The sequence below is a fragment of the Styela clava genome, chromosome 11, assembly GCF_964204865.1.
Source record: "Styela clava chromosome 11, kaStyClav1.hap1.2, whole genome shotgun sequence".
NCBI classification, from domain to species: domain Eukaryota; kingdom Metazoa; phylum Chordata; class Ascidiacea; order Stolidobranchia; family Styelidae; genus Styela; species Styela clava.
In genome coordinates, this window is record NC_135260.1 from 16,689,442 (window position 1) to 16,715,860 (window position 26,419).

Consider the following 26,419-nt stretch of genomic DNA (forward strand, 5'->3'; position numbering starts at 1 on the left):
AATAGGAAATATATCATGTTTATTTTAGTTTTAGAGTTTCAACATAAATATTGGATATGAGATGGGTTATATCAACAAGGTAAAAGCTCCGATTACAACAACGGTAATACATTTTAACAGTGGCGGCGCGTCAATAGGGTATAATGAAAAATATTCGAAAAATATCTCAATATCTGTTGCACAGACTGTCTACACTAGCCATATTCTCTCGACATGGTTCATTTTTCGCTCGCAAAGCCTTCGCCGAACGTCGACGGGGCGACGCCGATTTTGCCCCGGTTGCTCAGTGTATATCGTTTTCTCTCTTTTATCTTCCACTCGCCGCGTTTGTCTCGTTTGTTTTCTGTTTCTTTTACTAAATCATCGGGGCCGATCGGGGCTAGCCCCGAAATTATGACGACACAATGCCGAAGTTTCTTACAACAACGTGTTGACATATTCACGCATTCCTTCTCGTTCGTTGGTTGCTTGAAGAGTTGATAGTTTCCTCGCCTTCGTTTTTGTCGCTTGTTTCGCTATTTGAATCAGTTAGAGACCTTTAGTCCATTTGCTTTCGATTTTCCACATTTCTTTTGAGCACCTCACTTCTTTCCGGCTTCGCATTTCTTAGCCTTAGACCTCATAATGAATAAGGTTGAAGCACTGCTTCGCACTCCGTTTTCGCAGCTGCCGCTGGAACAAAAATTAGAGGTACAACGTTAAAAATCATCATTAAAACCTTATCAACCAAAACATTGTTCACTGGAACAATCCCATGACGGAGGAGAGCGTCGGCGTACATTCTGCTCAGAAACTTGGTATAAAAAACACAAATGGTTGTGTTACAGCGAGAACAAAAATGCACTTTTTTGTTTTTATTGCATACTTTTTGCTACCGCCCGTGACTCACGTTGGTGTAAATTTGGTTTTGGAGATCTTAAACATCTTTCCGAGCGTGCCAGGGATCATCAATCTTCTATGGAGCATCTGGACAATGCAGTAAAATACCGAACATCGGAAATGTTAATATTGCAGCACAGTTGGATGAAGGACGCGCGGTTTCTGTTCGTCGGCACAACCAAAACATCGAGAAAAACCGCCATGTTCTCGGTCGATTGATAGATGTTTTGAAGTTCATTGGTTGTCACGAGCTGTCCTCCGGCTCTTCTAATAGAGGGGTATTTTTGGATATGGTGGAATACACCGCATCCCTAGATACAGTATTGAGAGCATCATCTTGATGCCGCAACTGTTTCGAAAGGGACATCTAAGGATATCCAAAATGATTTGCTAGACTCAATGTATAAAATTTATTTACAACATTTGGCTCTGGAAATTGAGAATTGCCAGTTCCTTTCGATTTAGTCTGACGAGACAACTGACATCACGTGCGTTTCCCAACTGGCTGTGATTTTTCGGTTTGTGAAAGATGGTAAACCTACCGAGAGATTTCACAGCTTTGTACCAATCGTTGATCGCACGGCTTGCGGGATGGTGACCGTACATTTGAACCCACGTACATTTGAACCCATGTGTATATTCGCGGGTTCAATCTATATGCGGGTGCTAAACCCATGGGTTAGGGTTAGTATGGGTTAAAATATCCGTAAAACAACAAAAATTTCCATAGGTGCAATAGTATGCCGGTGCAATCGTCGTGGGTTCAAATGTACGTGGGTTCAAATGTAATGGAATCTTGCGGGATATCGGCTGTACTGAAAGAAGTGTTACAGTCTTACAACACGAAGTCAAAATTGATAGCTCAAACTTATGCTCTCCGGTTTGGGACGAACGCTCTGTGAGGGAGGCGGCAGGTCTAAAGCGTCTGCTAGAAGATGGTGAGTTTTCATTTTTTCTCCACAATATTCTATCACGTGAATGTATTATACGGCGCATTGCAGTCAAGGCTAATCGATGGAGCGTTTGTGCAGTCGTGTATTTCAGACTTCTGCGATGCTGTATCCCGTATCCGGGTGCTTCTTTACGCCGCGGGCAAACAACGCAGCGTTTGATTTTGTCTGCAAAGGAATGCTGTGACATTCTGGTGAATCAAATAGGAGATCGTCTGCGCACTGAACACCTTGCCGCGTTCTCTTTGATGAACCCCAAAAATTTTTCAAAATTTGCACGTCAATTTCCCATCCATTTGTTGGCTACTGTCTCCAAATTTTACCCCATGATAAACGTGGGTAAATTGGAAAATGAATTGCGATGTATATACACCAGTCAAACTTTTTTGAACATCACATCAACTTGCGCGCTCTATGGGTTCCTCATAGATAACACTCTAGTAACTACCTTTGCGGCGTCTGCAAAATTTCTGGACATCATTTTGACGACGCCCATTTCTTCCGCCGACTCAGAGCGAACATTCAGCACGCTGAAGCGTATTAAAACGTATCTCAGAAACACAATAAAGCAAGATAGATTAAATTCCTTGGCTGTTTTATCCATTCACAGAGACGTTATTTCTGGGATGCATGACTTTAATCAGCGCGTTATTGAGCATTTTGCTTTCAAGAAACCGCGGCGTGTTGCATATATGTTCAAGCAGTAAAAGTCTAGCAGCATAGATATCTATGAGAGATCGATGAGTGAGTGTCCTTATCTTTGCATTATATTTCCTTTCTCCATAGTAACGTTTTAAACCTTATTTTAGGTTTTGTCTGCTTTCCCGAAGTTTCTGTTAATATGTCATTGTATTTATCTGGGTAAATATTGCCTTTCCTTTCGAAAGAGGTTTCAAAATAAACTTTGTCTATATTTATTAATCCCTTGACTTGGACCGGTTTTAAAGACACTTTCTTATCGTTAAAAATTGTCGCTTTTGCCGATTGTTTGTTACCGATGGAATGGTTTTTATACTCATAAAATGATGGGAGAACTTACAGCGCTCATCCTGTCCCCGTAGATGGGGGTGACTTGGTCCCGCAGTAGCTTGTCCCAGTTGTCAAATTTTAACCAGATGAAATCACTGCCATACTTCAAAGTTATTGACACAGAAGAACACATGATAACCTCAGAGTGTACGGTGCGTGAATCGTGTCTCTTAACTCTGATCATATATATCTCAATTTAAGTTTTAAAGGTGCCCGGGCTGCTCTTCCGATCCCCACAACTTCAATTTGTGAGGTAAATTGCCAGAAACATAGGCTACAAGTAAAAACCTAAGAACTGACTGCTTGCTTTCTTCATCTCAATTTGTTGTATAAATCATACTGCTCCAACTCATGATTCATGACTGTTTTTGTTTTACTCACATACAATGCACAGTTAGTACTGTGAGTGAAGTACGGAACGGATCCTAAAACAGTCTGGTTGAAATTATCCAGGAGCCAGAATTCCGACACCTGCATGGAACTTATGGAATAATACATAAATCATATGAGAAAACATTTAGTTAATATAACTTGGCTCCAACCGCCATCAAACAACATTTTCTTAGAAAAAGTTCAATTGTGTAGGCTGCTGTTTTGTCAGTAAATAAATATGTGCAAATTAGTTAAGTAGGTTTTCCTATATGCAAAATAACTTCCTTGATAAAACAATGGGTTGGAAAATATTGCAAATAACATGCTTCATAACAAACCGCAAAATACAAGAATATATAATAAAGAATGAAAATTGTTTCATAAGTTACGAGTTACAGAAATTAAAGGATTGCCGAAAACTTTAATGTAAAACACTCAATGTATTAAGGGTGGGCAAAATATTTCCAAATTTTTCCAAAAAATGTAAAAGCGTCATCTTTGAGGTTAAATTTGCTGAGTTGACATAACCGTGCCTTAATCATCTGAACAAAAAATTGGGGCGACATTATCGTGCTCCGGTCAATATTTATTACCATTTCTACAGCACAAGAACAGTGTCACTAAAAAATAAATCTTTAAAAATTATTGAGTGGCTTTTTGTTGAATTCATAGACAAAGACCTTTTTGCTGAAAATCATTCTGCCAAGGCGACTTTTGCTTGGCTATAAAGATTGAAGATCGTGGATCGCGGTCTAGAAGAAGAAAGCTTTTTTTTTAAAACTCATCTAAAATATTATGACTTATACAACAAGTTGATATGAAGGAAGAAAACAGTCAACTCTTAGGTTTTTACTTGTATATTTCTGGCAACTTACCTCACAAATTGAAGTTGTGGTGATCGGAAGAGCAGCCCGATCATCGCACTTCTAAAACTTAAATTGAGACATATTAAAAGGCGGTATAGGGATGATCAGATCAGTATAGACACGACACTCTGAGATTGTATATGGATTCTTCTGTGCAATTAACTTTGAAGTTTATCAGTGATTTCATAACTCAATCTAATTGGAAAATAAAAAGGGGGGCTTAAACAATCATATTTGTTCTTACTTTAGATAACATATCGTCAGGCTAATACCCGAAAAATGATTTTTGGCGATTTCGAAATCTTTTATAAAATAGGTATTTATGTAATGCTGCGCACCTGTCTGTTAACTCAGATTTCATTTCGAGAATTCCGAAACCCATAAAAATGGAGATTTTGTACGATATGCACATTTGTGCAATTGTTTCGTCATAATGAATTATCATTGTTACCGCAGGACTGTTGTGACGTCACAAAGGCAAAACAACCTCGACAAAGTATTTTCAAGTTTTTGCTACTCAGATTCTAGCTTAGCGCTTATAAATTTGAATTTATACTACAGTATAGAAAGGCGTGCACTTGTGATATTCACTGTCCGAGTCCAATTCACCTTGTTTGGCTTTTATATTGGGTGCATTGCTGTTTTATTCTTTATATTTAATCTTAGTCTTATTTCGGTGGGTGTGTAGAGCGTGTTATATCGATGAAATATATATCTATTTTTAAACATAAAAAATAATGTAATTGGAACACATTAGGTATTTTGGGGATTTGACATCGTAGATACTGAGATTTACATTCGTTTTTGGAATGTTTGGTTTTCAGGACTGGTGCATATAGTCAAGTTGCAAAATTGCGTATGTCCCCAAGTCATGGACACATTTCTGCCTAAGTCACAGTGCCTGGACTCGCCTGGAATACTTATCTGAAATTTAGCTATTATGATTAAGATCGTAATTGTTCTCTTAATGTTTGTCCGTGTCTGAGTTGACAGCGTTACGATATACAGGTTGTACTTGTCTATAGATCACCTAGTCAATAAATGCTAATCTTAATCTTATATGCAAAAATTGGCTCAAAGTGGCTAAAAAAGTGTAACCTCCTCTCCAACATTTTTCGGTGTTATGCGAAAAGTATCAAATAAACATGAAAATTATCTTCTAGGACTTCCTAATATTAAAGATATGCTAGCTCTAGAACTTGTAGATATCAATATCAAATAGGATTTTCGGTTGATATTATTCAAGGAGGGAGAGGAATGCTAATTGACTGTAGGTTGACCATGTGAAACCACGAAACCAAACTTAACTATTCGCTTCGTTTTGGTGATTTCATCTGGTTTAAAGTTATAACCGTTGTTGTAATTCACCTTATTGATGGAATCCATCTCATGTCTAATATTCATCTTGAAATTCTGAAATTAAAATAAACATGATATATTTCCTATTAAAGAGTAGTAATAATTGGACTGCAAAACAAAAACGGTTTGACAATTATCCGAAGAAAAAAGAACCCAGATAATGTGGCAACAATTTAACGAACCCGAAAATATGTATGAAGGCGAAGTTCGATTCAAAAACAACCAAAGTGAATTAATTTTTTATATTGTCGTCGGTAAAATATCTCAATTTATATTTAATATACTTATAATTAAAAAAAATATCCTACCTGTTATGTCATTGAACCCGTACTAACAAGTTTTCATACTAATTTTGAAAATGAGCCTCATTTTTTCTGTCGTCATAATCCAACTGTTGGTTGGTCTGTTCGTACAAATTGGTCAACATGATATAAAGGTAATTTTTTGTGTATTTTAAACGCAAATTCAATCTAATATATATATATATATATACCGCCTTTAGAAGTCATGCCACAGTAACCCTTAAGTTATGTTTATTTTATCGATAGTATTCGAAGGATATCATAGTATATTCAAAAGTACTTTATTTCAAGCACAGTTTGGTATTAGTATTCGTTTGAAATACATGCTTTACATTTTTATTTCAAGTTATTGCGCTGATGAATTGTATCCGTATAAATTGACCAGTACCAGTATGATTAATTTCGCCTAAACCATTCGACAAAACAAAGCATTATTCATATCACTCAATCATATCCTCATCTACTTCGTGACAAACTTAATTACATCACCTATATATTATTTAAGTGTTTTGTATTGTGTATCAGGTTAGTTTACAATATTACATATATTCATCTGAATTTTAGGATAAGCTGTCTGAGTTTGTATGTAATAAACGCCGTCCGCTTTAAAATCCAACAATTTAAATTCGCAAGATTTCACGGGACTGCTTATTCCGTCAACTACAAGTCGATGCACGCATTCACGCATTGAAACCATTGAACACTTCGTTTGTTGTAGTCTAAATAATGCATATCAAATCAATCTGGACTGTTTAAATAATTTACGGATTGTTTAGAATTTTATACTATAATATATATATTATGATATCCTTTTATTTCTATCACTAAAATAAAAAATAATTTAAGGTTGTGCTGTGCTGTGACATGACTTCAGATGGCAGTGGATGGACTTTAGTAAGAAGTGTGCATGAATTGAATATTTCAGTAAAATGTGGAGTAGGTGATATGTGGAGTAGGTGATATGTGGTATAAATACGACCCGATAAATGAACTGTCATATCCAGGTGAGAATACAAACTTTTCACAGCTTCAAGTATTTGTTTCATTTATCAGAATGATTTTCAGCCTACGTCTTCACAAATTGAAAGAGAAAAAGCGTTTGAAGCGTTTCTTCACATGATAAAACTTTAGTAATGTACTTGACCCACCAACTATGATACGGGGTGACCCCAACAAAACGAAACCTATAACTTTGTTAATAGCTTCTACAATAATAATAATAAAAAAATCATTAGATTTTGTTAATCGTTCGAACACTCCCACAGATAACCATCTGAGGTGTTCAAGTCCAATGAATGTGGTGCCAACTCAACGTCACATGTCCTGATTATCAACCTTCCCTGGAATCGTTTTCGCAACCAGTAAAAATATAATAAACACTATTTCATTTAGAACAGACAAGACTTGCTGGGAAGCTGAGAACACCTTTGAAAATCTTTTCAAATGTACATCAAATGACTATAGAAATGATGCTTATCACAATATACAGATATGTTTATAAGATCATGTAATTGCATACGTATGCTCTCAATATCACACCCGAAAAACTTTTGGACGAACAATCAGGAAATCAATAAACCAAATTTGTTAATATCAACATGACTAATGATACAAAATAAAAATATTATTTAATATTTCAGGCTAAAAATATCATGATTTAGCACGTTCCTTTTGAAATATCGTTGAATGCAATGAAGCAAAAATCCTACCTGCGTTATATAGAAGAACCAATCAATTTATGAAAAATTGCGGTGGGAATTTGAAGACATTCTTGAACAGCATTTCCCGTTAAAGTCTAAGTAATTAGGGGCCATATATCGTGCCTTATATTTATGCTCATCTAAACGTATATATGCTATCGTAATAGTTTTGCACTGGTTTCTGCCCTCTCCCTTTTAATTCTCGTAATCATTACTTTGCAAAATTAAGATATAAACTCGAAAACTATTCTAAACGCACGTTTTCAAATCTCGTGCCACTACATTCCTACATTGCCAATAAAATAGTGCTAATTAATTTTCATCGGTTTTGAGAAAAATATAAAAAAAAAAAACCTGAAGATATTGTTTTGCCATTAGAAGTGAATAATTTTCATGAATATAGCGAAATTGTTTCAAGTCCATGAATTTCTAGGCATGAGCAGTTCTATTTATTTTCTGGTATATTGTTATCTCCGGTATTGGCTTTCTTTAACAATTTATTGATTTATCTTGGTCGGTTTATATGGAGGAAGAATTGATAGTAAGCCAAAAAACGTTAGGTTATCAGCGAATCGCTCACAATGTTGAAAAGGACGTACGAGTTTGTGTCTAACAGCAAAATCGGAAAACAGCTGTAAAAAAAACAAGTTGTAAATTTAGGGGCATAGATAACGACAATTTATTTATTCTGCGTAGAGTCGTCCAGGTCATTTGTATCACAATGTTACATTATTTAAATACTTATTTTTAGGTCTGGGAATGGGTAACCGGTTAACCAATTTTAGATGGTTACCGGTTAGGATTTATTTTAACCGTTAACTGACATGTCAGGTACAAATCATTTTAATACTGTACAATTTCTTCAAAAATGATTACGTCATCGCAAATCTATCTCCTGTGGCGTTTAATTCAAATGAATATCACTAGCTGTTTGGGTAAAATCGCAATAAATGTCAAAAATAATTGAAGTACCAAGATTGCTGATTACGAAAATATACAATGATAAATTCAGAATCAGTTTTCGGTCGAAATATATTGTTCACAATTTTATTGCAAAATCGTATATTCAATGTCATCCAACAAGTGCGCAGATGATGCCATTTTTCTTTATGATATCTCGAAGTAGAATTTGTACATCGAACACTAAAAATTTGTCACTTGAAATGACGTTTGATAACGGAATCGGGTTTTCTAAAATACTTCCACAAGTCCGAACAACGCTGCATATCTCTTGCAGCAGAGCAATCATGTACTATCCCGATTTGTGAATATTTTTGAGCGATACCGGGATAAGATCACGCGAAATTGCTTTTACCCATTGTGACGTAACAAGCTGAAATTATAAATTATTACGTCACGCTGCAGTTAACCGGTTAATTTTACCCGATTAACGGTTAAAGTGTTTTCACTGAAATTCCCAACCCTACTTATTTTACTTTTGAAGTTGTACATTGTGCCACCTCCGTTAGAAATATAAAAAAAATTCTAGAAATTTCTCAAATGAAAAATGAAACCAATTTTAAACCCTTTCTTCTGTTTTCGGAACCGGGATCTCAATATATCCATACATTCATTCAGACCATCCAGTAAATTTGTTATTACATTCAAAGTTATTCTGCTGTCCTGAAACGCTTTGATTTTATGGTCATTCTAATATGCGACAAAATACCTTGAATAAAATAACAATTTAAAACTTTCTCATTAACATCATAAATCCGTTCCCTGCTTATTAAGACTGAAGTCTGATACTAACAAAGTGACTGTATTGTCTCATGGTACGTTGGCATCGGTGGGCCTATTTTTGATGGTGGGTCTGAGGCTGCAGGTTCAAATGCACCTGCTCTAACCCTGCCCCGTATGTAAAGTATGTATTATATAAAGAAAAGAGGACTGAACTCACCGTATGTATGAAAAAGTAATTTCCATATCAACTGCTAACGGTGCTAAGAGATATATATATTCTGTAATTTTTTTTTGGGTTATGACATGAAAATTGGACATACAAAAGAAGCATAAATGTAACAACATTACAACACGAAACGGCGGATTGATGATTAATACATGGGCATAAAAACTGTAAATTTTAGAGACATGCTAACGATAGAATATAAGAATGGAAGACGAAATATCTTTCCGTGAATGAGCAGATCCGTTTGCAGACGACTGGGCGATGACGTCATCTAACTTTCCTCCCCATCCTAAAAATGAATAAAGGGGGAACTTGTTATCCGAGCTGTCGTCTCCCATTGTGAGATATATTGATAAATAGCGGCTAGCGTATGCTAACAATATTCACTTCAGTCTCATTAATATGATACCTGCAAAGTCACCACATGTTCCATATTTTGTTGCGTCGTTCGATAAACCCCCGATGCAAAAATACTCAGGTGATATCGATTTAACTCTGAAACATAAATTGCTGTCTTATAATTAAGAGAGCTTTAGTTGTGCAGCTAAAGGCCACTTCTAACATCTATAAAGTTGGATATTCCGCTTATCAGTTTGACAGACTTGGGATGAAAACATGAAATGTAGTGGATTTCAAATTTCGTGCAAAACTATCTACTATCAGTATCATTCTATCGAATACAACATAAAACAAGGTATGACCGCCTATATAAAGGTGCAGAAGTCTTGAATTGTTTTTTTTTTTCAAAAAAGATAAGATTAAAAAAAATGTTCACCAATTTCTATTTTTCAATATATATCTGTTATTTTGAACTTTCGTCGTTTCGGTTGATGTTTTTGTTTTCATGCTTCAGCAAGATTTATTGCGAAGTAAAGAGAAATTATCTTTTGCTGGTGAAACAATTACGATTGACGAAGGTATGAAGAGGTAACACCTACTTTGCACCTGAACAGAAAGCATTCGGATATCCGGTTGAATTGTAGGCCCGAAACTGAAGATATCCGGGTTCGATATGAGCTCTGTAAACCGGGGGTATCATGGTCATGATTTGATCATTACTGCCTTTGTCAATAGTAATTGGTACCAGAAGGGAATCTTCAGGATACTCTAAAAGGCATAATATATATAATATTAGAACATTAACATAGAATAATCAAATAACCGCTCACTCATAAGCGTAGCATTGAAATAATAAATATTACCATTGAACAGATCATCCAAGGAAATAATTGCGACCAATACGATGCTTGCAACAGCGTCCGATTGACTTGTTGTCACAGTACTTCCATTTTGTCTATAGTAGAAAACAAGCACGAACGTGTCAACTATTTATGACTACAATATTCATTTCATATATACCAATATCACTAAAACCTTTACCTGCTCAGAAGCAAATACCCCATAATTATGTTGGAAGGGCTACCATCGATTTGGAACCTGTTGTATCTGTATGCACTATTGATGTAATAGTACGTGCGTTTGAACAAGGATGGTTCGACCGAACGCCACTTCTAAACAAAGTAAACTTGGAGTATAAAAGTCATGATTTGTATTTTACATAAACATTTTTTGAGGAGAAAAAATGTGAATTAAATACATTTTGGCGCTCGTGCATGGCAAATGAAATTTGGTGTCAGTTATAATTTGGGAGGAAAGTGAATACGGATTTTATATACGATTATAAAAGCATGATATATATTCCATGTCTATCTATGACATACAAATTTGCGGATGCAGGGTCATAAATAAAATAATGATATATATATGGTGGAGAACAAAAATTAAATTTGCTTCACTAACGGCAACGTTCGATACGGTGAAATGAAATTCGGCCGGAGTTGGTTGATTTTCGTAAGAAAACTGTATCAAATTATACTGTAGTTTGTAATTTCCTCTTGTAACGTTATTCTGCAATTGACTGACGAGATCTGCATTGTTTTTCCGCTGTGAATTAATCTGTAAAATATTGTCTTGTTGTTGATGCTGTGGTCCTAAATACGTATAATTATTGAATAAAGAATGATTCTTCTATTAAATCTCTTTTCAGTTTATTAAAACAATACTCATCCAATTTTAGTGTTTGAAAGATGAAATTTACCCCAGTACAATAGGCTTACTTTTAAATATTTAGTAAATTAATTCTAGATTCTGTTACACCTTGATAGAGAGCAGCTGTAAATTTTCTTGAAATATTTCAAAATTTTGTACAGCTCGTGGAGACTCATCGGCGAATAAAATCGTTTTCAAAAGATGTGATATCAATAAAGCATTACAGCGAAGAAAAGTTGTGGACGTTATGAAAATTCTTTGTATTCCATCGTCATTGAAACCCTCAAATCCATTGGCTTCGAAATGTTACACGATGGATTAGCATCTCTAATTGACTCTCTTTTCTTCTAATTATCCGAAAATGATATAACAAAAATGCGTGGCAATTTTTATGTACGAATGCGAAGGCGTTAGTTATTGACACAAGATATATATATATTAAAATAAAATCATTCTGATTTTCAACTTGCGGTAAACATAACACCTTCAATAACTTCTTGATTGAAAGAGGAGGAAAAACTTACTTGTGTGCTGTAATATTTTATTACTCTGTCTTCATTTGAGATGGCATGGATCATGATAAACGGTTCAGAAGCTTTGGTTTTTATCAATGATCTATCCCCATCCGTTCTGCATAAATAACAAATTACATATATATATATATATATATATATATATATATAATATCTGTTGTCTTTTTGCGTATTATATTCATTCGAAGGTTATTTGAGATTTGAAAATAGGAAATGTCTTTTTCAGTTACTGTATATAATTGATATATACAAGATAACGCAGAGTGTTTGTGTTTATAGAAGACGTGTCGCCTTATCAAACAACACAAACGTGTAACCATAGAGCGTCGCTTCTAATGCAGTGCTCGTCAACCTTTTTTGAAATTGTACATCCTTCAGCCTTCACTCAAAATCTGGTACACCCCACACACACATTTTTATTTGAAAGAACGCAATGTTTAAAGATTATGCACATTATACCGACAATGTTTTATTATTAATTTGGTGTTAACGTTGCTCTTGAAATTGTACAAATCAAGTGAGTAACGTTGTTTTGGCTACCCTTCTAGACCAAATGACATTTCCTTAAGTTACTCTGGCCGAATTATTTCCAGGTTCACGCGACTATCGCTAATTGATGTGCTAAAAATGTTAAACACAAAGCAAGTCAAGTTAATTTGCATGTAGCAAAAACTTAACCAGATATACGTTACCAATCAATTTATAAGAAATTGTAAAAACTTCTTACCTCACAGTTCGCCCATAATTCAAACCAAAACCTCGAAGTGAACTTCCAATGGTAACCTAAAATAAATTGAAAGTAAGAACTTGATTCAAAATGAAATTTTTGACTAAGAGTTTTTCTGTTTTAGCTTGTTGTATTTTGTGCAACGAAGCAGTATTATGTCGTTTTTATAAACAGGTCAAAATCTGCCGATTTCTTTGCAAGCAATTTTCAATATAAATGTCTACCAGACAAAATTCATTTGATTTCACCTGACTGTAGCGGTGGACATCTGTTGTGATGCGATTTTAATTATTAATAAACCATAAAAAGGAACATACCCCATTTCCATACGCTTTGTACATTTTATCATCGTAAATCTGACTACTGTATGGTCTGTAAGAATAGGTATACCAACTTGGGATTGCTGTTCTAATGTTTAATGCCTTTGCGTATAGGACATTAATGATTTTTGTTGCCCTGTCACCTGCAAGGGATTAAATTAATTGATTGTTAGAATTCCTGAATAATAACTTGTAACAGCATCTAAAATTATAACAATGAAACAATTTGGTTATCAGTGAAAATTAAAGGTCAGTTTGGAAATAAAACTTGCAAGAAATATCGATGATTCAATGTTTTTATCATGTTGATTTTCAGCGCATTCTGATGAAAAAAAATTGTCAGTAAACGTTTGAAAATGACGTTAAATTAAATACCGCAGACAATTTACAAATAAGATAATCTTATGTTGACGTTTTCAACTTATTTGATGATGATTACTTTGTATATATGCCGGAAATTCTAAACTATAATATAAGGAACTTGTATGTCTGAAGTACTATACCGTTGAATAATTTCGGCACTGTCATAATTGATTCCAGGATAATATTGGCAACGTTGTCCGTATGCTCTATGGATATGTTTTTGCCTTTATCCCTGCAATAAATACGTAAGTTTCGCAACTTTTAGCTCAAATGTAGTAACTTCACTCGGTAACCATTTGCTTTGCTTTGATGGAAATCATTTAGTATTATCTAACATAACATATCAATGAGACTTAATATGTAATTAATAGTACCGTTGAAAACAAACTAAATACGTGTATTCAAGAACTGAGTTTTGAAATTGGAAATGGTAATTGGATATATCGAAAACAAATTTCAATAGTCCGTCGCTCGAGTTTTCGGTGGACACGAACATCAATTGAATCAACATTGTTTATTTAACTCAAAGTATTATTTCTACTCATTACTTAATTAATCGTTCAATCAAATCTAACAACCTTGTTAAAAGAATATATCCCAAAACGACGTTTGAAGGATATCCGTCTATCCCATATCTGTTATTTCTATAAGTTGATGGGTTGTTCTGATATGTTCGTTCAAATTTGGATGGCTCGACGGATCCCCAATTCTGATAAAGTAAAAAAATGTTTAGTGAAAATCTGGTGTCCGTTTGGCGGCCTCCTGGTAAATTAACAATAAATATCAAATCATTACATATTTTACATCATGTAGTTCTAATGTTATCAATTGTAAGTACTGTACTGTATTTTCATCGACATGCGACAAACGTATTGACAGAAATCAACCTACAATATTCGATACAACGAAGTGAAATTCGCATGCAGTTGGAACATCCGGCGAAGAAAATTGCAAAGCATGATATTGAAGCTTATAATCCCCGTTGGTAATGTTATTGCTGAGGAAAATGAATGCTTCGTTTTTGTTTGGACGATAGGAAGTCACCTGAAATAATTGTTAATAATATCCTGTAACGAGATAACGTCGTAATTAACAATCTAGTAATAGATCTAATGTATAAATGTGTATGTCACTTCATAGGTTTCCGCCTTGGGTGCGTTTAATGCCTATTGTTGTCTATCATCATCCTTCTCAATAACTTAACGACATCGATGCTGGCAAGGGAATTCAAGTTTCAGCTATATATGTGTGATTTCGAGTTAAGCTATTTATAGCTTATTCTACATCGTCTAATTTTGTCAATGAAATGAAATGACGCCCAAGTAATAATATCTCAGACCCATAATAACGGGTTTCGTTCAACTAAAAATAAAGTTACCGGTTTCTAATTGATAATGGAAAAGGTACTGAGAACGAATTCGCAAGTTTTGTTGGTTGTCGCAAAATTAGAATGAAACAATTTAAAACGACGCAGTTAAAAAAAAGAATTCTATAAATCAGATGCATCCAAAAAATAAATGTCTAGCATGGAAAATTTTGTTAAAAAGCTGGAGAACAAGACGTATTATTTTTAGGCATTTGTATTGAAGAGGTAAAGTTGACCGGAACTTCACGAACTGCATGTATTAGAATCAAAATACGAATGCATTGTCGAATGTACTCACCTGAGTGTAAAAGCTTCTTTGTATCCGCCTCTCGTTTGAAATAACATATACAAACATGAAAGGCTTTATCATTCTGGAGGCACAAAAAGAGTCCCGGTATCTGTAAGTTAATTATGGAATAACTAATATTGACTCATTTTGAAAGCGATGTTTGGACATTGAGTCATATATATATATTTTTGTATAATACTATGATCTCTCTTAGTGTGAACTCTTGATATTCATCAAGAAGCCAAAGATTCATAGTCTTACTTTTTGCTCTGCCCGTAAGTAATAGATCCACAGCCAGTGACGTATACCTGTAAAGAAATTTCGAGCAATATTTAGTAAGGAAGATCGTTATGTGACCTTTTGTGTAACTAATGTATCAATCGAGATTAAAGCGGTGCATCTCACGTATCAAATCACGTCGTTTACTGACTGAGAAAGCGATTTCAGGAAAAGTTGATAAGCAAGAAGTGTGACGTCAATTGGGCACCTCATTCATTGGACTTAAACACCTCAGATATTCAATCGTGGGAGTATTTGAACGACAATGTCTATCAGAAGGTTGAACTCAAAACTGGAATTACCACAAAATCAGAAAAATTCTCCTAGAGGAGTGTGTGCAAGGGATTTGTCGATTTTCGGAAACGGATGCAAGTCTGTCTCCAATGCCTAGGAGGAGAATTGGAACATATTCTGGAAAGAAAATAACGTTTGTGCAAAACGTCCTAGATTTCGTGAAACTTTGCGGTATAATCATGCAGAAGTTGAACCATAAACAAATTCTAATATTTTTTTTTGTTCATTTTTATATACGTTATTAACAAAGTTATAGGTTTCGTTTTTAACAAAGCTATAGGTTTCGTTAGTACAGTACTGAAGTGTAATTAAAAAAACACTTTCAATAATATCATTCATTATATTCATCCATACGATTAACTATATACAGTAGTCGGCGCCGGTTTGGGACCACTAAGAAACTGGTGGAGTTATCAACCATTATCGCACGTCTGTGGGTGAAGATGCCGAGTAATATATAAGTTGGCATTGATCTTACCTGGTTTCCATATACCGTGTACATTTTTTTATCCTTTATTTGAGAAGGATTTTCCCCATATGTGTAGTCGTACCAATCTGGTATTTTTCTTCTTATATTGTCGGCATTTTTCGCCAAAGCGTCAAGAATATCTTCAGTTTGAGCGTCTGGGAATATTGAAACTTCGAATCGATCAACCAAATTGCGTAAGTCATTTTTTGTAGGGTTCAAGTTTTATTTATATATACAATAGTTATTCGTGTAATGCTGCGCACCTGTCTGTTGACACAGATTTTATCCCAGGGATTTCAAAACGCATGAAGGGAGATCTGTGTGACTATTATGATAGATTTTAGCTTAGCGCAGGAAAGTTACACTTGTGATATCCACTATCTGAGCCCAATAATCTTGGTTGGCCTTTATTGAAATTTTGCATTGCCATTTTATTCTTGGTATTTAATACTTATGGGATGTCTTATTTTCGGTGGGTGTGCAGAGCACGTCATATTAATAAAACATATAGTTCAAACATAAAAAATATTCATTATCATTATTATCGTAGATACTGTAAATTACATCGTTCTTCGAATGTTTGGTTTTCAAGACTGAAGGATATGTTTAAGTTGCAAAATTGCGTATGTCCCCAAGCCATAGCATAGACACATTTCTGCGTGAGTCGCAGTGCGCCATTATGACGTCACATGCCGCCGCCATACAAATATATTCAAATCAGGCTACGAAATTATTTACTCCTGGGGAAAGACAGACACAGAGTCTGTGCAAAACTATTATGATGGTATAAAAACGATTAGGTGAGCAAAAATAGGCTGCATGAACAGACATGACTGCGTAATAAGAAAACAAACTATAAAAAGTAAGATTTCAACCTAATTCGTTGGACTTCAACGGGAAATGCTGTTCAAACAGTGTCTTCAAATTTCCACCGTAATTTTGCATAAACTGATTGGTTGTTCTGTAACGAAGGTAGGATTTCTGCTTCATCGCAGACAACGATATTTCAGAGGGAACGTGCCAAATCATGATATTCTCAGCCTGAATTATGAAATATTATTTTTACTGTGTATCATTAGCCCAGTTCGTCTAATGCAGGGTCGTCCAACCCGTGGCCCGCGGGCCACATGTGCTCGTACTCGTACAAGCAAGTTTTTTCACAGATGAACCATGTAAATTCCCTGTGTGATCACTAACTTCTGACAGTCATATGGAAAATTCGCTTCGCATTGCTACATCGTCCTTTTCAGCGAATATTGACAAACTTGTTAGCCAAAAACAGTGCCAAACTTCACACTAAAATGTCTACGTGTAGAAAAAACTTTGTTGACTTTACTATTTTTTTATTGTTCTTATTATTGAGAAAGTTCGGTGCGAGGGTTTTGTTTGTTTTTTCATTAACTTTTGGTCAGTGTAGCAAAACTAAAACATAATTACCATGTTAAGTGGCCCGCGCAATTATTAGTAAACTAAATATGGCCCGTCGGCTAAAAAGGTTGGCCTACCCTGGTCTAATGATTTGTTGGGAGTGATACTGAAACCATATGTATGCAATAACAGGCTCTTATGAACATACCTTCATATTGTGATATGCATCATTTTTATAGTCATTTGATGTACATTTGAAAAGATTTCCAAACGTGTTTTCAGCCTCCCAGTTGGTCTTGTCTGTTTCAAATGAAATAGTGTTTATTATATTTGTTCTCTTTTGATTTTTGAGGAAGTAGGTTGAACGTCATTCAAATAAATTAAACAAATACTTGAAGCTGTGAAGTGTTCGTATTCTTACCTGGATATGACAGTTCAATCATCATGTCGTATTTGGACCACATATCATCTACTCCACATTTCACTGAAATATTCGATTCATGCACACTTGCTACTAAAGTCCATCCACCGCCATTAGAAGTCATGTCACAGTAAACCTTAAATTATGTTTTATTTTCTACATAGAATTAAAACTAAGGATATCTTGGAATATTCAAAAGTACTTTATTTCAAGCACAGTTTGTAGACGTAAATATTTGGTTAGTATTCGTTTGTAATACATGCTTTACATTTTTATTTCGAATTATTGCGCTGATGAATTGTGTAATTCGAAACAAATATCACATCACTTGCATCCATACTTTTGCATGTGACCAGTATGATTAATCTGGTATAAACCATTCGACAAAACAAAGCATTATTCATATCACTGTATCATATCCTTATATACTTCGCGACAAACTTAATTACATCATCTATATATTATTCAAATGTTTTGTATTGTGTGTCTAGTTAGTTTACATTACTATATAAAATCACCTCAGTTTTAGGATATGCAGTCTGAGTTTGTATGTAATAAACCCCGTCAGCTTTGAAACCCAACATCTTTAATTCGCGGCAAGATTTCATGGGACCGCTTTTTCTGTCGACTACAAGTTGATTCATGCCTTCCTCCAAAAAAGAGAAAATGAAGCCATTGGATATAGTTGTATTTGTTCTACTGTTTTGGTCTGAATCACCACCTCCGTTTGTTGTAGTCTGAAAATTATAGATCAAATCAATCTGAATCGTTTAAAATATGTACAGATTGTTCATATGGCATTAGCGGAAGACCAACTGGCATGGGCAGAGAGCGTTCTCGGTCAAGCCGGAAAACCATCTCACATGTTTCAAGCGGTTAATATAGACAAAAAGTAGGCTACCTTCTCGTGATGTTGGCCATTTTGTACGAACAGCCCAACCAACAGCAGGATCATAACGACAGATAAGACGACGCAAACAATGATGCCCATCTTCAAAACTTTTGTTTTACGTTGTTCGTCTCGATTCGAAGACGACGGTTTATTCTGACGGTTTTGGTTGTTGCTGCAGCCGCCTTCTCTTTCATTTTTCGGCAGTGAAGGGCCTCTGATTGGTGGTCTTGGCACATTTCCAATGGTGACTTCGACCCGATAACAATGTATACAACATATATGATTTAATAAATAGGACTTATAAGATAAAAACTTGTTTGTACGGTGCCAGTGACTTAACAGGTACGGTGAAATTTTTTTCTTAGTATATTAATTACAAATTGAGATATTCTACCGAAGACAATATTAAAAAAACTTAATTCACCTTGGTTGTTTTCGTATCGAACTTCGCCTTCATAAAAATTTTCGGGTTCGTTGGATTGTTGCCACATTATCCGGGTTCTTTTTTCTTCGGATAACTGTCAAAACTCTTTTATTTTACATTCCAGATAAGACTACTGTCTAATAGGAAATATATCATGTTTATTTTAGTTTTAGAGTTTCAACATAAATATTGGATATGAGATGGGTTATATCAACAAGGTAAAAGCTCCGATTACAACAACGGTAATACATGATTTTAACCAGATGAAATCACTGCCATACTTCAAAGTTATTGATACAGAAGAACACATGATAACCTCAGAGTGTACGGTGCGTGAATCGTGTCTCTTAACTCTGATCATATATATCTCAATTCAAGTTTTAAAGGTGCCCGGGCTGCTCTTCCGATCCCCACAACTTCAATTTGTGAGGTAAATTGCCAGAAACATAGGCTACAAGTGAAAACCTAAGAACTGACTGCTTGCTTTCTTCATCTCAATTTGTTGTATAAATCATACTGCTCCAACTCATGATTCATGACTGTTTTTGTTTTACTTACATACAATGCATAGTTAGTACTTTGAGTGAAGTACAGAACGGATCCTAAAACAGTCTGGTTGAAATTATCCAGGAGCCAGAATTCCGACACCTGCATGGAACGTGTATTGACTTATGGAATAATACATAAATCATATGAGAAAACTTATAGTTAATATAACTTGGCTCCAACCGCCATCAAACAACATTTTCTTAGAAAAAGTTCAATTGTGTAGGCTGCTGTTTTGTCAGTAAATAAATATGTGCAAATTAGTTAAGTAGGTTTTCCTATATGCAAAATAACTTCCTTGATAAATCAATGGGTTGGAAAATATTGCAAATAACATGCTTCATAACAAACCGCAAAATACAAGAATATATAATAAAGAATGAAAATTGTTTCATAAGTTACGAGTTACAGAAATTAAAGGATTGCCGAAAACTTTAATGTAAAACACTCAATGTATTAAGGGTGGGCAAAATATTTCCAAATTTTTCCAAAAAATGTAAAAGCGTCATCTTTGAGGTTAAATTTGCTGAGTTGACATAAACGTGCCTTAATCATCTGAACAAAAAATTGGGGCGACATTATCGTGCTCCGGTTCAATATTTATTACCATTTCTACAGCACAAGAACAGTGTCCATAAAAAAATAAATCTTTAAAAATTATTGAGTGGCTTTTTGTTGAATTCATAGACAAAGACCTTTTTGCTGAAAATCATTCTGCCAAGGCGACTTTTGCTTGGCTATAAAGATTGAAGATCGTGGATCGCGGTCTAGAAAAAGAAAGCTTTTTTTTTAAAACTCATCTAAAATATTATGACTTATACAACAAGTTGATATGAAGGAAGAAAACAGTCAACTCTTAGGTTTTTATTCAATTAAAGAGATTAGAACCACAAATATCAGTGGAGCTCATTTCAGATGTAATTGAAAAAAATAAAATAAAAAAGGGTTTTATTATTGCATTTACGAAAATGATGGGTAACTAAATGTAATTGAAATTATGGGCACTTAGAGAACCACGAGGAAGTAAACCAACATTTAAACATAACATGTGGTTCTAATCTTCCCAATCATTACTTCTACGGCTAAATGCAAATTAAATGTTTATGCATTGTTACGTCATACTTGATTTGATATTTCAAATTCATTTAGCAAATTTTCTTTCTTGCCATTGTTGTAAACTGCTTGTCTGAGGAAGTCTGACTCTGGTCGGACGAAACGTTACAGAAATACATTTGTGTTAGTGTGCAGCTGGACTCTTTAATTGAATAGAATAGTCATGTTTATTCCAGCTATCCTTGCAGTATACGCATACGGATCCACTAGCATAAAGGCATAGGGAAAAGATAGGAAGTTAGTCTCGCGCAACCCAACTCAAATTTATCTTAGGTTTTTACTTGTATATTTATGGCAACTTACCTCACAAATTGAAGTTGTGGTGATCGGAAGAGCAGCCTGATCATCGCACTTCTAAAACTTAAATTGAGACATATTAAAAGGCGGTATAGTGATGATCAGATCAGTATAGACACGATTCTAAGAGCGTTCACTCTGAGATTGTATATGGATTCTTCTGTGCAATTAACTTTGAAGTTTATCAGTGATTTCATAACTCAATCTAATTGAAAAATAAAAAGGGGGGCTTAAACAATCATATTTGTTCTTACTTTAGATAACATATTGTCAGGCTAATAACCGAAAAGTGATTTTTGGCGATTTCGAGTTCTTTTATAAAATAGATATTTATGTAATGCTGCGCACCTGTCTGTTAACTCAGATTTCATTTCGAGAATTCCGAAACCCATAAAAATGGAGATTTTGTACGATATGCACATTTGTGCAATTGTTTCGTCATAATGAATTATCATTGTTACCGCAGTACTGTTGTGACGTCACAAAGGCAAAACAACCTCGACAAAGTATTTTCAAGTTTTTGCTACTCAGATTCTAGCTTAGCGCTTATAAATTTGAATTTATACTACAGTATAGAAAGGCGTGCACTTGTGATATTCACTGTCCGAGTCCAATTCACCTTGTTTGGCTTTTATATTGGGTGCATTGCTGTTTTATTCTTTATATTTAATCGTAGTCTTATTTCGGTTGGTGTGTAGAGCGTGTTATATCGATGAAATATATATCTATTTTTAAACATAAAAAATAATGTAATTGGAACACATTAGGTATTTTGGGGATTTGACATCGTAGATACTGAGATTTACATTCGTTTTTGGAATGTTTGGTTTTCAGGACTGGTGCAAATAGTCAAGTTGCAAAATTGCGTATGTCCCCAAGTCATGGACACATTTCTGCCTAAGTCACAGTGCCTGGACTCGCCTGGAATACTTATCTGAAATTTAGCTATTTTGATTAAGATCGTAATTGTTCTTTTAATTTTTGTCTGAGTCTGATTTGACAGCGTTAAGATATACAGGTTGTACTTGTCTATAGATCACCTAGTCAATAAGTGCTAATCTTAATCCAATATGTAAAAATTGGCTCATATTGGCTAAATAAGTGTAACCTCCTCTCCTACATTTTTCGGTGTTATGCGAAAAGTATCAAATAAACATGAAAATTATCTTCTAGGACTTCCTAATATTAAAGATATGCTAGATCTGGTAGATATCAATATCAAATAAGTTTTTCGGTTGATATTATTCAAGGGGGAAGAGGAAGGCTAATTGACTGTAGGTTGACCATGTGAAACCACGAAACCAAACTTAACTATTCGCTTCGTTTTGGTGATTTCATCTGGTTTAAAGTTATAACCGTTGTTGTAATTTACCTTATTGATGGAATCCATCTCATGTCTAATATTCATCTTGAAATTCTGAAATTAAAATAAACATGATATATTTCCTATTAAAGAGTAGTAATAATTGGACTGCAAAACAAAAACGGTTTGACAATTATCCGAAGAAAAAAGAACCCAGATAATGTGGCAACAATTTAACGAACCCGAAAATATGTATGAAGGCGAAGTTCGATTCAAAAACAACCAAAGTGAATTAATTTTTTATATTGTCGTCGGTAAAATATCTCAATTTATATTTAATATACTTATAATTAAAAAAAATATCCTACCTGTTATGTCATTGAACCCGTACTAACAAGTTTTCATACTAATTTTGAAAATGAGCCTCATTTTTTCTGTCGTCATATTCCAACTGTTGGTTGGTCTGTTCGTACAAATTGGTCAACATGATATAAAGGTAATTTTTGTGTATTTTAAACGCAAATTCAATCTAATATATATATATATATATATATATACCGCCTTTAGAAGTCATGCCACAGTAACCCTTAAGTTATGTTTATTTTATCGATAGTATTCGAAGGATATCATAGTATATTCAAAAGTACTTTATTTCAAGCACAGTTTGGTATTAGTATTCGTTTGAAATACATGCTTTACATTTTTATTTCAAGTTATTGCGCTGATGAATTGTATCCGTATAAATTCGAAACAAATATCCCATCGTTTGCGTCCATACTTGTGCACGTGACCAGTATGATTAATTTCGCCTAAACCATTTGACAAAACAAAGCATTATTCATATCACTCAATCATATCCTCATCTACTTCGTGACAAACTTAATTACATCACCTATATATTATTTAAGTGTTTTGTATTGTGTATCAGGTTAGTTTACAATATTACATATAATCATCTCAATTTTAGGATAAGCTGTCTGAGTTTGTATGTAATAAACGCCGTCCGCTTTAAAATCCAACAATTTAAATTCGCAAGATTTCACGGGACTGCTTATTCCGTTAACTACAAGTCGATGCACGCATTCACGCATTGAAACCATTGAACACTTCGTTTGTTGTAGTCTAAATAATGCATATCAAATCAATCTGGACTGTTTAAATAATTTACGGATTGTTTAGAATTTTATACTATAATATATATATTATGATATCCTTTTATTTCTATCACTAAAATAAAAAATAATTTAAGGTTGTGCTGTGCTGTGACATGACTTCAGATGGCAGTGGATGGACTTTAGTAGGAAGTGTGCATGAATTGAATATTTCAGTAAAATGTGGAGTAGGTGATATGTGGAGTAGGTGATATGTGGTATAAATACGACCCGATAAATGAACTGTCATATCCAGGTGAGAATACAAACTTTTCACAGCTTCAAGTATTTGTTTCATTTATCAGAATGATTTTCAGCCTACGTCTTCACAAATTGAAAGAGAAAAAGCGTTTGAAGCGTTTCTTCACATGATAAAACTTTAGTAATGTACTTGACCCACCAACTATGATACAGGGTGACCCCAACAAAACGAAACCTATAACTTTGTTAATAGATTCTACAATGATAATAATAAAAAAATCATTAGATTTTGTTAATCGTTCGAACACTCCCACAGATAACCATCTGAGGTGTTCAAGTCCAATGAATGTGGTGCCAACTCAACGTCACATGTCCTGATTATCAACCTTCCCTGGAATCGTTTTCGCAACCAGTAAAAATATAATAAACACTATTTCATTTAGAACAGACAAGACTTGCTGGGAAGCTGAGAACACCTTTGAAAATCTTTTCAAATGTACATCAAATGACTATAGAAATGATGCTTATCACAATATACAGATATGTTTATAAGATCATGTAATTGCATACGTATGCTCTCAATATCACACCCGAAAAACTTTTGGACGAACAATCAGGAAATCAATAAACCAAATTTGTTAATATCAACATGACTAATGGTACAAAATAAAAATATTATTTAATATTTCAGGCTAAAAATATCATGATTTAGCACGTTCCTTTTGAAATATCGTTGAATGCAATGAAGCAAAAATCCTACCTGCGTTATATAGAAGAACCAATCAATTTATGAAAAATTGCGGTGGAAATTTGAAGACATTCTTGAACAGCATTTCCCGTTAAAGTCTAAGTAATTAGGGGCCATATATCGTGCCTTATATTTATGCTCATCTAAACGTATATATGCTATCGTAATAGTTTTGCACTGGTTTCTGCCCTTTCCCTTTTAATTCTCGTAATCATTACTTTGCAAAATTAAGATATAAACTCGAAAACTATTCTAAACGCACGTTTTCAAATCTCGTGCCACTACATTCCTACATCGCCAATAAAATAGTGCTAATTAATTTTCATCGGTTTTGAGAAAAATATAAAAAAAAAATACCTGAAGATATTGTTTTGCCATTAGAAGTGAATAATTTTCATGAATATAGCGAAATTGTTTCAAGTCCATGAATTTCTAGGCATGAGCAGTTCTATTTATTTTCTAGTATATTGTTACCTTCAGTATTGGCTTTCTTTATCAATTTATTGATTTATCTTGGTCGGTTTATATGGAGGAAGAATTGATAGTAAGCCAAAAAACGTTAGGTTATCAGCGAATCGCTCACAATGTTGAAAAGGACGTACGAGTTTGTGTCTAACAGCAAAATCGGAAAACAGCTGTAAAAAAAAACAAGTTGTAAATTTAGGGGCATAGATAACGACAATTTATTTATTCTGCGTAGAGTCGTCCAGGTCATTTGTATAACAATGTTACATTATTTAAATACTTATTTTTAGGTCTGGGAATGGGTAACCGGTTAACCGATTTTAGATGGTTACCGGTTAGGATTTATTTTAACCGTTAACTGACATGTCAGGTACAAATCATTTTAATACTGTACAATTTCTTCAAAAATGATTACGTCATCGCAAATCTATCTCCTGTGGCGTTTAATTCAAATGAATATCACTAGCTGTTTGGGTAAAATCTCAATAAATGTCAAAAATAATTGAAGTACCAAGATTGCTGATTACGAAAATATACAATGACAAATTCAGAATCAGTTTTCGGTCGAAATATATTGTTCACAATTTTATTGCAAAATCGTATATTCAATGTCATCCAACAAGTGCGCAGATGATGCCGTTTTTCTTTATGATATCTCGAAGTAGAATTTGTACATCGAACACTAAAAATTTGTCACTTGAAATGACGTTTGATAACGGAATCGGGTTTTCTAAAATACTTCCACAAGTCCGAACAACGCTGCATATCTCTTGCAGCAGAGCAATCATGTACTATCCCGATTTGTGAATATTTTTGAGCGATACCGGGATAAGATCACGCGAAATTGCTTTTACCCATTGTGACGTAACAAGCTGAAATTATAAATTATTACGTCACGCTGCGGTTAACCGGTTAATTTTACCCGATTACCGGTTAAAGTGTTTTCACTGAAATTCCCAACCCTACTTATTTTACTTTTGAATTTGTACATTGTGCCACCTCCGTTAGAAATATAAAAAAAATTCTAGAAATTTCTCAAATGAAAAATGAAACCAATTTTAAACCCTTTCTTCTGTTTTCGAAACCGGGATCTCAATATATTCATACATTCATTCAGACCATCCAGTAAATTTGTTATTACATTCAAAGTTATTCTGCTGTCCTGAAGCGCTTTGATTTTATGGTCATTCTAATATGCGACAAAATACCTTGAATAAAATAACAATTTAAAACTTTCTCATTAACATCATAAATCCGTTCCCTGCTTATTAAGACTGAAGTCTGATACTAACAAAGTGACTGTATTGTCTCATGGTACGTTGGCATCGGTGGGCCTATTTTTGATGGTGGGTCTGAGGCTGCAGGTTCAAATGCACCTGCTCTAACCCTGCCCCGTATGTAAAGTATGTATTATATAAAGAAAAGAGGACTGAAC

The 26,419-nt window shown here is 34.4% G+C and overlaps 1 protein-coding gene across 4 annotated transcripts; it reads right to left on the reverse strand.

Moving 5' to 3' along the window:
- Window positions 1-9,441: 9,441 nt before the first annotated feature.
- Window positions 9,442-26,350, reverse strand: LOC120348070 (uncharacterized). Of its 4 annotated transcripts, none has more exons than XM_078117876.1 (26): window positions 24,994-26,350; window positions 22,788-22,882; window positions 22,489-22,533; window positions 21,123-21,179; window positions 20,829-20,961; window positions 19,161-20,473; window positions 18,746-18,984; window positions 18,363-18,581; window positions 17,845-17,980; window positions 17,632-17,723; window positions 16,931-17,096; window positions 16,065-16,210; window positions 15,275-15,321; window positions 15,023-15,122; window positions 14,250-14,402; window positions 13,937-14,067; window positions 13,499-13,590; window positions 12,993-13,138; window positions 12,676-12,731; window positions 11,940-12,045; window positions 11,167-11,322; window positions 10,747-10,877; window positions 10,569-10,660; window positions 10,305-10,473; window positions 9,776-9,861; window positions 9,442-9,655 (listed from the first exon to the last, which is right to left on the reverse strand). In XM_078117876.1, the coding sequence occupies exons 6-26, from the start codon at window positions 19,225-19,227 to the stop codon at window positions 9,552-9,554; spliced, it is 2,634 nt and encodes an 877-aa protein (XP_077974002.1). In that variant the 5' UTR covers window positions 19,228-20,473; window positions 20,829-20,961; window positions 21,123-21,179; window positions 22,489-22,533; window positions 22,788-22,882; window positions 24,994-26,350; the 3' UTR covers window positions 9,442-9,551. The 4 variants fall into 4 exon arrangements, with proteins under 4 accessions (XP_077974002.1, XP_077974001.1, XP_077974000.1 ...); XM_078117875.1 differs by having other exon boundaries at window positions 20,829-21,025; XM_078117874.1 differs by lacking the exons at window positions 20,829-20,961; window positions 21,123-21,179 and having other exon boundaries at window positions 10,747-10,874; window positions 19,161-19,254.
- Between the last annotated feature and the right edge of the window lie 69 nt (window positions 26,351-26,419).